At 34.5% G+C, this 12585-nt stretch overlaps 1 protein-coding gene across 5 annotated transcripts in view; it reads right to left on the bottom strand.

Annotated features, from left to right (window-relative positions):
- KTN1 (kinectin 1) overlaps nt 1-12585 on the bottom strand; it is a 112284-nt gene that overhangs the window by 67053 nt on the left and 32646 nt on the right. For 4 of the 5 annotated variants that reach the window (XM_043472163.1, XM_043472166.1, XM_043472165.1 and 1 more), the window contains exons 2-5: nt 10532-11084; nt 7308-7445; nt 5759-5929; nt 4074-4204 (exon numbers count right to left, since the gene is read on the bottom strand). In XM_043472163.1, coding sequence (XP_043328098.1) covers nt 4074-4204; nt 5759-5929; nt 7308-7445; nt 10532-11054 — 963 coding nt within the window. In that variant the 5' untranslated portion in view covers nt 11055-11084. Of the gene's footprint in view, nt 1-4073; nt 4205-5758; nt 5930-7307; nt 7446-10531; nt 11085-12272; nt 12455-12585 lie in introns of all 5 variants that reach the window. The other variant, XM_043472164.1, reaches the window with a different exon arrangement.

Here is a 12585-nt window from a genome sequence, read left to right as displayed (position 1 = left end):
AGGTCCATACCATTTCTGTCCTTTATTGTGACCATCTTTGCATGAAATGTTCCCTTGGTATCTCTAATTTTCTTGAAGAGATCTCTAGTCTTTCCCATTCTACTGTTTTCCTCTATTTCTTTGCACTGATCAATTAGAAAGGCTTTCTTATCTCTCCTTGCTATTCTTTGGAACTCTGCACTCAAATGGGTATATCTTTCCTTTTCTCCTTTGCCTTTAGCTTCTCTTCTTTTCTCAGCTATTTGTAGGGCCTCCTCAGACAACCATTTAAAAATAAAGACAACAGGCAAAGAAGATCCAACTTATGCTTAATAAATACCCATTTCAATTCTTTCAAGGGACACTGACTCTCCGGATTGAAAAGACATGCTTTGCCCAAGGGAATATTTATAGAAGAGTCAATGCAAAGTCACATTAAATAAAGAAGTTTATGACAAAAGAACTGACATCAAGATTTGAACCCACCATTAAGCTGTAGAATTAAGACTGAAACCATCATAAAAGGTACAGTCACAAAACAAACATTAAATATATAAGTATATTATAAACAAATGCTATAATTTTAAAAAGTGGACAGGAAAAGAAAAGAGAAAGTAGGAAAAAATTTAAATAGACTTCCTCTTATTATACAACATGGAGCCAAATAGTTAATAAGTTTGCATTGGAAGAAATCACATAATGAAGGCAAGTATATTTAAAGGCCAACATGAGGAAATTAATAATCAACTAAAACTTATCAAATACATTTTAAATATTTTCTTACTATTTATCACATGAAATTAACATTTTTGAGCAATTACTTTATGCTAGAACTTTAAGCATCTATTGTGTACTATCTCATTTGATTCTCAAAACCTTATTATCATTCCCATTTTAAAAACAGGGAAACTGAGGCACTGAGGTTAAGTAAATTATCTAAAGCCACAAAGCTCAAAGTAGTAACATATAGATGTGAATCTTAGGAAATGTGACCCTACAGCCCAGGATCTTAACCTATACTCTAAACATAAAACGGAAGTGTCATAACTTTTTTAAACACAAAATGCCTTTGTGTTTAAGTTATAAGACACTTCTGTTTTATGTTTAGAGTATAGGTATGTATGTGTACATACATACACAGAACATTTCCTCTACAACTCTGTAAAACCACTCTAGCTTCTACTCTGTTTTCCTCTTCCCATCTATGCTTATTCAAAGTGAATAAGGACGGTGAATAAGAATATGCTTATTCACCGTCCTTAGTCATCCACCACTTATTTACAGTCTAGTAGTACAATGAAAGTGCTTTCACTAAAGATATCAAATCCATTTTTTCAATCCTTATTCTCCCTGATTGCTCTAAAGCATGCCACTGGTGATTTTTTACCACCACTTCTGAACTCTCTACCCTTCCTAAGCATCTGTGATTCCACTGTTTCTTGGTGTTTTTTCTCTCAGTATCCTTTGTGGTGGCTTTCCTTGACCTTTAAATATTGATGCTTCTCAAGGTTCATTCCTGAGCTTTCTTACCTCTCCGCACATCCTCTCTGGACCAACATACATCCCCTATATGTACTGGTGACAGTTGATTACCTTCCAAAACTACTCCCAATGCAAACTATTTTCAACTCCATAGAAATATATATTCAACTGTGAAATGATTATAACCACTTAAAGTTTCAAAGTATGCCTAAAACAATTCCCTAAAAATTTTCAAAACCCTCTGCTTTCTCTTCTTCTGCAACGTATTCATGAATAACCATTCTCACCACAATTTACCCAGTTACCCCAGAACAAAAACAAACATTCATTCTAGACTCTTCTTTAGCCACCATATCTAATCAGTCAGCAAGTCCTCTAACTCCTCTATCTCTATCCCACACCTATGCTTGTATTCCTGCATTTATCTTCTCCCTTTCTCTGAGGTGGTCTTTATTAGATGTGAATATTCACCTATTTCTGGGATCTTGAAATCTACTAAAAGGTCTGACCAAGACTCAATTTTTATGACATGAAAAGAGAGTAATTAAATTCACCTAGTCTTTTCCTGATACAGGGGATCTACAAGGGCACTAAGTCCCTGAAGATAAGAATAGAGCCATTCCCTGAGAAAGCCAGAACAAGATTTAATTGAAAGCCAAAGTTTCCAAGAAAAAGGAAAAAATGTGAAGTTTCAAAATGTGCACTCTATTTCAAAACATTATCTTTAACAATTCCCAACTTCATTCTCAGCCTGCCTAACATAGCTATCAAGGGGAGTCTGACTAATCTCTAGAGTTCAAAGCTGTCCCAAGCAATAAAATGACTACTCTTGCACCCATAAACCACCAACCACAACTTTAGCCAAAAGAGAAACACCTGAACCAATTAATTTTAAAAAGGAGTAATTTCAAACAGTAACTAACTTCAGCTGGAGGTTCTTCCCTGCTAGGACATTTTCTCAAACCTCTAAGAACTCTTTAAAGATATATTAAGATACACACTTGCAAGAAAGTTCCTTGCAAGAGAATTATCTGACTTTGGATAGAAAGCCATACAGTTATCACACTTATTTTGAGGATCCTTGAACACATCCTTTACTCTGAACCATTGCTGGCACCACATGGAGACTAATAAGCATACTACATTATAAAATGCCACAGATTTGTAAAACACTGTCAACAGATACTTGGAAATATGGACAGACATAATGTCATCACAAATGCTATGACAAAAAAATTTAGATGGTTATGAGAAAGTCTATGAGGGAGAATAATTTAGACTAGGAATTCAAATTAGCCTTAGATGAGGAAATGATATTTAAATGGAAAATTGAAGGAGGAATTAACCAACTGAAGAAGTTTGGGGGTAAAGGCTTAGGGGTTTTATGACAATCCAGACAGAAGAGAACATTTGGTATGCTTTAATGAGAGGATGAGGAAAATATCATGAGATAAGGTTACAGAGATAGACAGACATAGGCCTTTGAAGGAATCTAGATTATGTTTTAAGTGCAAAGAGAAAGGCATCCAAAATGTTTTTAAAGCAGTGAACAATATAACCTGATTTACCCCTTAGAGGTCACCTTGGACCTGTATAGAAAAAATAGATCAGAAGGCTACAAGGGAATACAGAAACATCAACTAGGAGAACACTGACGGTAATCAAAAGAGAAGTGATGGTTTCGACTAGGGTGGTCTTTAAGGAAAAATGGAAGCCACTAAACATTTTAAAGCAGTAAAGTGTTAGGAGTATGTGTGCTTAAAAAAAAAGTTTTATTTGCTCAGTTGTGTCCGACTCTTTCTGATCCCATGGACTGTAGCCCACCAGGTTCCTCGTTCATGGGATTTTTCAGGCAAGAATACTGGAGTGGGTTGCCATTTGCTTCTCCAGGGGATCTTCTCAACCCAGGGATCAAACCCAGGTCTCTCACACTGCAGGCAGACTTCACTGTCTGAGTTACCAAGGAAGCCCTAAAAATGGTTAAGCCCACTATCTAATACTGAACACCAGATACCATGTCATCTTATCTCACACAAGTAACACTTAAAAACTTGTCATCTTCTGCAATATGCCATAGTACACATGATATAATTTAAATAGCAGCTTCATGGATTTTTTCAAGTTTTAGTCAGTCATAGCAATGATTTTATCATTCAAAGCATTTACTTTAAAAAAGTAATATCACACACACACACAAGAAAAAGATTCCCAGATGCTCTGAAGGGTGCTATATTCAATCATAAAAACATTCCATAAGTTATCCAGAAATCACCCGATCTTGCTTTCAGTATTTACATTCACAACAAAGCAAGGTACAACTTAGCCATGTGCCAAATGACTTTAAAGTTATATAAATCATCTTATTTATTACAAGCAATTCATTTTGGTCAAACCTCAGATGACTTGGATACCTGTCTGAACTAAATAGGTAATTTGATTAGTATGGATACATGAAATAACTTCTGAAGGCATTCCAGAACTTTTAAATGTGACTAAGTGTTATTGGGGTATAAAATGGGAGTAGATTATAATTTATTGCTCTAGCAGAAGTATTGCTTGGTGAACTTCTAATCACTACTCTCAAATAGGCTCATAATCAAAACTATGCTTACCTTCTTTAAAGCATCCTGTATCACACCAGACTTTTCCTTTAGCAAGTCTACAACACAAAGGGCCTCTTCTTCAGAAAACATCATAGTCTTCAAGGACAGAAGAAAATCTTTAAATTTTACTTCAGCATTTTCTTAAGAGGAAAAAAAAAAAAGAAACTAACATTTAAAAGATATGTGATAAGACAGCAAAGGTAAAGCACCAAGAATTCTTGACCCAGAAAGTCAATAACCCAGAGAAACAGACTTACATTTCAGGTCAAACAACAATAAATGCTCTAGGTAAGAGAGAAAAAAGTGCTTATCATCTTTAATATGGAATAATTAACTAAAAATTTGCTCAAACTGCAGAATATCTATGTTTTGTAATTGAAGTATATAGTTAATTTACAATGTTATGCTAATTTCTGCCATACAGCAAAGTGATTCGGTTATATATACAGACTCTTTTCTAGATTCTTTTCCATTATGGTTTATCATGGGATACTGAATATAGTTTCCTGAACTAAACAGTAGGACCTTGTTGCTTACCACATATATTATGTATATAAGCTTCCCAGGTACAGTGGTAAAGAATCCACCTGCCAATGCAGGAGACAAAGGGACTCAGGTTTGATCCCTGAGTGAAGAAGATCCCCTGGAGTAGGAAATGGCAGCCTGTTCCAGTATTCTTGCCTGGAAAATTCCACAGACAGAGGAGCCTGGCAGGATACAGTCTACGGGCTTGCAAAGAGTCAGATGCGACTGAGCACACACGCACCCACAGGCACACACAAAGACGTATATAATACATAGAGGTTTGCATCCAAAACTGCAGAGTAGTAAAGTGCCACAGAAAAAAAAAGCATTCAAATGTCTAGTATGCTAGTATCTATATGAAATATGTTTCACAAATATTCTTATTTAACTGTAATACTCACAACCTATGAGCCAAATTTTACAGACAAAAAAATAAGAGACAATTGACAAAAAGTCTTATTTTACAAAAATCAACTATATAAAAGCAATCCTGACATTTTAAAAATCCATGCACCAAATACCTCACTTCAGTTCCCCTAGGGCTCTTATATTAGACAACACCTGCATTTCCAAAAAAGCAACAGCCACCTGTTAGATCCAAAGGAGCCCAGAGCTTCTAATATTTCAGCTATATCATAAGTTTAAAAAGGCAGTTGTGGGCATGTATGGTAACAAGGGGTATATAGGAACTCCGTATTTTCCACTCAATTTTGCTATGAACTTAAAACTGCTCTAAAAAAAAAAAAAAAAAAACCTATTAAAAAAATAATAATAGGGAGTTCCCTGGCAGTCCAGCTATTAAGCCTCAGCACTTTCTCTGCCGTTGGGTCTAGGTTCAGTCCCTGGTCAGGGAACTAAAATCCCACAAGCCACGTGGGCCAAAATAGTAATAGTTTTATGTGAATTAACACAGAAAACTGAGACAATAAAAGGAGGGAAAAGATTGTCAGACAGCAAAACAGCTACGAGACTTTAGGCAAGTCAAAGTCCAATTCCAGCTCTATAAAACTGAGAGGACTGGATTAGAAAACTACCAATAAATCCTTTACCACAAAGACTCTATTAGCCTTTTGGAATTCACTGATTCTATGAGAAAAAGCACTCATTCCATAAGAACTCAAAAATATGTGTTTTCAATACAGCAGGTTGCTGCACTCTGTATACATTACCTTTGTCAGTTTCAATCTTCAGTTTCTTAGCCCCTGTTTTCTGGATTACTTCTACTTGGTCAGGTTTAATCAGATCAATAACCTCTCTCTTATCCACCACAGGATTTGAATCAGCATTATCCATCAGAGGAATGTAAGTTGTTGCATGAATAAGGGGTTCATCTACCAAAACTGCAATTTAAGTTACAAATCTTAATCACACAAGGTTTTTTATAATGGAGTAATAAAATAACATGTAAGCACAATTAAGTTTCATGATAAATCTCTATTACCAGCTCAATTTGACTTCAAATTCCTATTTATCCTTTTTACCAAGTCAAACACTCTTCTAATTAAGAAATATCCATTCAGTATTATTTTACAGCATATCACTTAGGTTATCTAAAGTGTATCACACATCTTCTTCTAACAATATCTGAAAATTTCTTCTCATACATTCTTATATGTTTTGGTTCGATCTCATGTTTCTTCTGATTTAACTAAGAATACATTCACATTTAACTAGTGCTCAAGGAAAACTATTAATTTCTATGTATGTTGGTACTTTACTGACCTCTTATTCCAACTGATAATTCTTAACTGATTTTTTTACTTGCTAGATACAAAAATTGCCATTGTTCCTTGCAGATATCTTCTCATTTCTAATAATTAAGCCTTTAATTTACAAGGCACATCTTACTACACTAGTTAAAACTTCCAAAACAACATTAAAAGTGAAGGGAGGAAGCTTTCTTACTTTGTTTCTAGCTTTAATGTGAAGAACTCTAGAGTTTAAATACTGTTCTGATATCTGCTGGTTAGACACACACATTTCCACACCCATGGAAATCTCTCTATATCCCTACTTTAAAAAAAAAAAAAAAAACTTGGAGGCACATACAGTTCTTTTATTTAAAATCTGTAATAAATACTTGATATTATCAAATATCAAGTGATTTTTTTCTATTCCTAATTGCTTGATATACCATAATTTTAATACAAATAACAGAATTCACCTTTTCCCTTTCCAATTTTATTATTTTCTAACACAGGTTGCTATCACAGCCCAATATTATAAAAGTTACTATTTAATCTACATAAATTTCACAGCTAAGACACCTTGTGGACAACTGAGAATAAAAATTGCTCCATCACTTTTAACTGGATGCTTCTCATATATACCTTCACATTACATTTAATGATTAGGAATGCAGGGTAATGATACATCTAGATAGTGTTCTCAAGTATGATCTTTACATGATATTAAAAGTACATATATTTCAGGAAAACTTTTCTGCTATAGAGCTTGTATGCTATTCACATTATTTTCAAAACTCAAGAATGAGAATATTTATAAATGCTTTGTCTTGTTTAAATTTCAGATTAAAGTTTTTACCACAAATTTATACCCTGCCCATCTGTCAAAGCACCCTGGACTTGTGTTAGTACTAAAGCTGTTAGTATACACATTAAGCTGAGAATTAAGGGAGCATGTGAAGTCTCTAGGGTCCTTTTCCTAGCAGACTTCTCTGGAATTAGTAGCTATAAAATACGTATCTACATGTTTCACCATTTTCAGTCTTCTGCTTCTTTGATGAAACTTTCTTCTTTCCTGATCCACTTTCTTGTTTAGTCTCTTGATGCAGAGGTAATGATTCCTGCTTTTTTGAAGGTGCCGTAAGAGATTCCACCTTTTTATCCTGATCATCTTTATTAAAAATAAATGAAAAATCATAGTACCAAACAATGAACACATCAGAAAAAAATTTATTAATGAATACTTCCCAGAATGCTTTACCACCAACATTTTAAACTCTGATATACAATTCTCACTTATCATTCTAGCTTTCTTGCTCTGCTACACCCACTCTTTAACTTCATCAGGATTTCTAGTACTTGCTCCTTTTATATCCCATTTCTCAGCCACTCCTAACCCTACTCAGCTTATAGGCATTGTCAAATCTCTTATCTTAAAAAATAAGACCCTTCCCGCCACTGTAATCCCTAGCCTCCCACACCCATTTCCTTCTTATATTGACAAAAGAACAGTCTGTACTTTCTTTTCTACCAATCATTTCTCAACTAATTGCAACCTGATTTTTATCTCTTCCATTATATCCATAAAAAATTTTACTCAGGTCCCTAGTGTCCCAAATATCTGATTCTATCAATAATATCCCTTAATCCTTACTTAACTTCTATTCAAACTATTGGTCTCTACCTCCTTAAATTTCTCTCCTCTCCATTAGGCTAAGTGAAATAAGCCAGTCACAAAAGGACAATCATTGTATGATTTCCCTTATATGTAGTACCTAGAGCAGTCAAATTCATAGACACAGAAAGTAGAATGTTGCTTGCCAAGAACTAAGGAGCGGGAAGAGTGGGAAATTAGTGCTTAATGGGTACAGAATTTTAGTTGGGAAAGATGAAAAGTTCTTGAGATGGTTGGTGGTGATGACTGTTCAAGAATGTGAGTATACTTATGCCATAGAACTATACACTTAAAAATGGTTAGAATGGTAAAAATGTTTATATACTTATTTTACCACAATAAAATAAATAAAATTTAAAATTCAACTCCCATGAGAATTCTTTTCTTACACTTGGAATATTCCTTTGCAGTCCTCTTTGTAAGCTGTTCCTACGGAATACCTTATATCTAGTGTTTTTCAGGGTTGTGTTCTCATTTTAAATACCTCCCTTGAATAATCTTCTCTACAACCATATCAACTACTACCTTCATGCTTAAGGCTTCTGAATCTGTATTCTAGCCTTATGCCTCTGTACCTAAATTTCCTACTGCATCCTGAATTGCTCCCTATGTGAATAGCCCCCACAGGCACCAGAAACACAAACTGAAACCATTCTCCTCTCTGTACACATCCACTCTCTCCCCAGTATTGCCTCTTAGTGCTATCAACATCTACCAGTAAAAGGTTGGTTAATCTTTCCTATAAAGGTATGAACAGACAGTAAAGGTTTTGTGGGCCATTTAGACTTTATCACAACTATTCACCTGCTGTTGCATTGTGACAGTCAGCCACAAACAGACGTTAACACATGAGTGTTGTTGCATTAAAAAAAAATTGATTTATGACACAGAGGTTTCAATTTCATATCATTTCCACATTTAACACAATATTACTCTTCTTTTATTTTTAACCTATTTGAAACATAAAAACCATTCTTGGCTCATGAGCTATAAAAAATGAGCAACAGGCCAGATCTGGCTCACAGGCTGCAGTTTGCCAACCCTGACCTAACTTAGAACTTGGAAATCATCTTTAATCCTGCTTTCTCCTTTTTATCTGCCATATCCTATCCAATAAGGTTAGCCATGTCATTTTTGCTTTGCAGATCTCTCTAATCTCCTTTCAACTTCTTCTGTCACTATCATAGTTCAGTCCTTCAGCTTAACTTTGGAAAACAATACTCTCTTAACAAGTCTGCCTACATCAAACACTGCCCTATGAAACTTAGTTTCCCAAGTTCTGCCAAAAATACCTTTCTAAAATGTAAATCTGTCAATGGAAACTAACCTGTTTGAAAATCCTCAACAATGGCCAAATTATAACATCCCACCTATTTAGCTCTTTACACAAAAATCATCATAATCTACCCACTCCATTACCTTTTCAATTTTGCTTCCTATCATTCCCTACCTCCCACTTCAGGGTACAACAACACACTGCATTCTTGCACCTTTATTCCTTTATGCATGATCTTCTGCCAATGGGGAATAAAATCCCACTAGTTCCTTGATAAATTGACTCATTTTGCAAGACCCAGTTCAGGAACTGCCTCCTCTGTAAAGCTTTTGGCCCACGGATCCCATATGTACTAGTTGTTTTGGCTTCTGTACTACCGCTACACTTTGTACTTTTCTTACATAAGTCGTATTTCATTATTGGCTCAAATGTTCTCCTCTCCCCTTTACTCTTATTTCTCTAGTACCATGCTTGACATAGCTGGCAAGTAAATATTTAAAATCCAATATAACAATAACTTAATACTCCACAAGTTAAGATACAAAAACAACTTAATGGTAAACACAAGTCCTTTCACACAGAGCAAACAATTCAGTTTCACCTATCAGCACACCATTTCTCATGTCCTTTTCTTTGCATCTGTTAACCCTTCTCCTTAGAACACCCTATTCACCAAGAAAAACTAGCTAATATTTATTCAACACTTCAGAATAATTTTAGGTATTACATGCTCTAAGTGACCCACTTTAGTACTCCTATACTGACTGAGACATATCTAGCCCATTATACTAAACTTTTTATAATAACATATTTCGGCTTGTGTATACAGTTTGCATGTGACTACCTGGAAAATGCCCTCTTTATAGGTCCTAGCACCTATATAGTGACTAACACAAAACAGATGTATAATAAATGTTTGCAAAGTAAATCAATCAAGTATGAAAATGATACCTGATTTCTCTTTTCATCTTTAATTCTTACCACACTGATTAGAAAGTATTGGTTGAAATGTAAAAGCTTCTAACTACTGATATTTATAGGTCTTTAGTGGTTTTAGTAAAACACATTTTATATATTTCCACTTAAGGCCTTTTCCATATGTGTAATGTGAAATTTAGCTTTAAATGCTGTTTTATGATCAATACTAACTCTATCAGCATTTAATGAAAACAAATAGTGAAAAGGATAATGATCTCGATTTCAAACTCAATATTTAGTATGTGTGCACACTTCAAGTATCTGAACTTCAAACTCTATTAAAGTTATCAAATATAACCATGCAATAAAGTTTAATAGATTATAATACCGCTTTCATTTTTAGATTTCTTTTGCCCTGGTTTCTTCTTTGAGGCAGCTGCTTCCGAGGGGGGAGTCGGCTGTTTAGTAACTGGGACAGGTTCTACTTTTTTGCATGGAATCTTTGATACATCACTTTCTTTGGTGACCTGCTCTTCTAGTACAGGCTTGTGTTTCTTTTCCTTCTTCTTTCTTTCTCTAACACTACTTGGACTTTCAACCACATTCAATGGAACAGGTACAACTTGCTCATCTTCTACAGCCAAGGCATCAGATAATTTAAAGTCCCGGGGTACACTCTCAGAATCGGATTCATGGAGGTTTCCATTTTGGATTTCTTTCTTTTTATTCTTTTTCTTTTCTGCCTTCTTTTTATCGGTTTTGGTAGGAATAAGCTTTTGTTCTCTTTTCTGTTTTGCAAGAACTTCATCATATAATGTTTCTTTCATGAAAAGCCAGAAGAAGAGGAAAATTACTGTAATAACCACTGAAGGAATAAGAACAATAAAATATGTTGACTCATAAAACTCCATGGTGCTTTTGTTAATGTGATCCTATAAAACCTAAATGTGGGGAAAAAAGAAAAAACAAAAACTTGGGTCAGTCTTATAAAAATTAAACACACAAAACCTCTGTTCTTTCAAGAGGTATTCAGATTTAACCTGATCTACCAATCTAAACAGGTTAGTTTTTTAAATCATACACTTGATTACTTTACAGTTCAAATATACTATATACTGTAAAAAAAATTTTTTGGTAGCTAGGAATGTAAGACATTCTTCTATTTTTCAAGCATGTGAAAAGATTCTGACAGAAAAAAAGTAGCCATTCATTTTTCTCCAAAATATCCACTTTTGATACTATTAGTATTTAGTTTTTCTCTTACTGTACAATGTTCATGAAAATACTATATATGGAAATAAAGAGGCATTAACTATTAACAACACCCTAGATAGTCATTGAAAGTACACACTCTTAACGGCAAAGAAAATAAAGGGAGTTCACGCCTTCACTCATCTGTGAGCACCTTTATTCCAGCTAACCGCTGCCTCATGATATGGTGGGATCCATCAAGAATATGGAAATAAAGTAAAAATTAAAATGTTAGGATATGTCATTTGGCACTAAATTACAAATAAGTTGCTTCTCTTGATTTTTTTCCAAGGTACCTATTACTGAAAAAAAGTTATACTTCAAAAACAAAATGGGTAATCCCACCCTATTGCAATAATTTAGTCAATAAGCAAAATTTAAATGATATCAATATAACCCTGGACTACTAAGAGAAAGATATAACAAGATGAAGGGGAGAGTGAATCACAGGCTAACAAAATACTAAAAAGAAACTTATATAGAATTGTTCTTCTCTAATAATTCATGAACTATCCAAAATTTTTTATTTATTAGACAAATTTTATTATGCCTAAGTGTCACTGGTCAACCAAAAATTATTTTTAAAAGATGTTTTATGTTTGGATTTTGCTTAATATTACCATCTACAGGCTACAAAGCCTGTTCAATGTGGCTGAGGGTTAGGGTAGGGGAGAAAAAGGACAAAACAATGAGTTAGAACTCTATGGATTTTTGCTCTGAGGAAAGAAAAGAGGCTAAGACACTGAGCAGTAGTGAAAATGCTGGAAAAATGTCAAATCAAAGTCAGAAGGTCTCTGATGAATAGCAAGCTCCAGTCCATGCAACCTAGGTCTTTCTTAGGAGACAAAATCTATGACAAAGCAGATAAAGAAGCAAACCTTCAGAGAAGAGAGGCCACGAAACCACAGAAACTCTGAAACACAGATTCCTGATGATTTTTCTAGCTCCCTTTTCTAGGTCTCATACGAGGCTGGAAGAATCATGATTTCAGTCTTTAGATTTTTCAGGAGATTCCCTTCATACAATTCAATGCCCCTTCATTTGAGCTCTCTTTCTGCATCTAGGAGGAGTCCAACCAAAACACCAAGGCAAATTTAAAATCAAGAAAATGTTTGCATTGCTTTAATCCAATATTCCTGATACTTTATCCCAAGACATGTACAAAGAAAAACATATGTAAAGATGTTCAGG

The sequence above is a fragment of the Cervus canadensis genome, chromosome 6 (assembly GCF_019320065.1).
Source record: "Cervus canadensis isolate Bull #8, Minnesota chromosome 6, ASM1932006v1, whole genome shotgun sequence".
NCBI lineage: Eukaryota > Metazoa > Chordata > Mammalia > Artiodactyla > Cervidae > Cervus > Cervus canadensis.
This window is presented reverse-complemented; position numbering and strand designations above follow the sequence as displayed.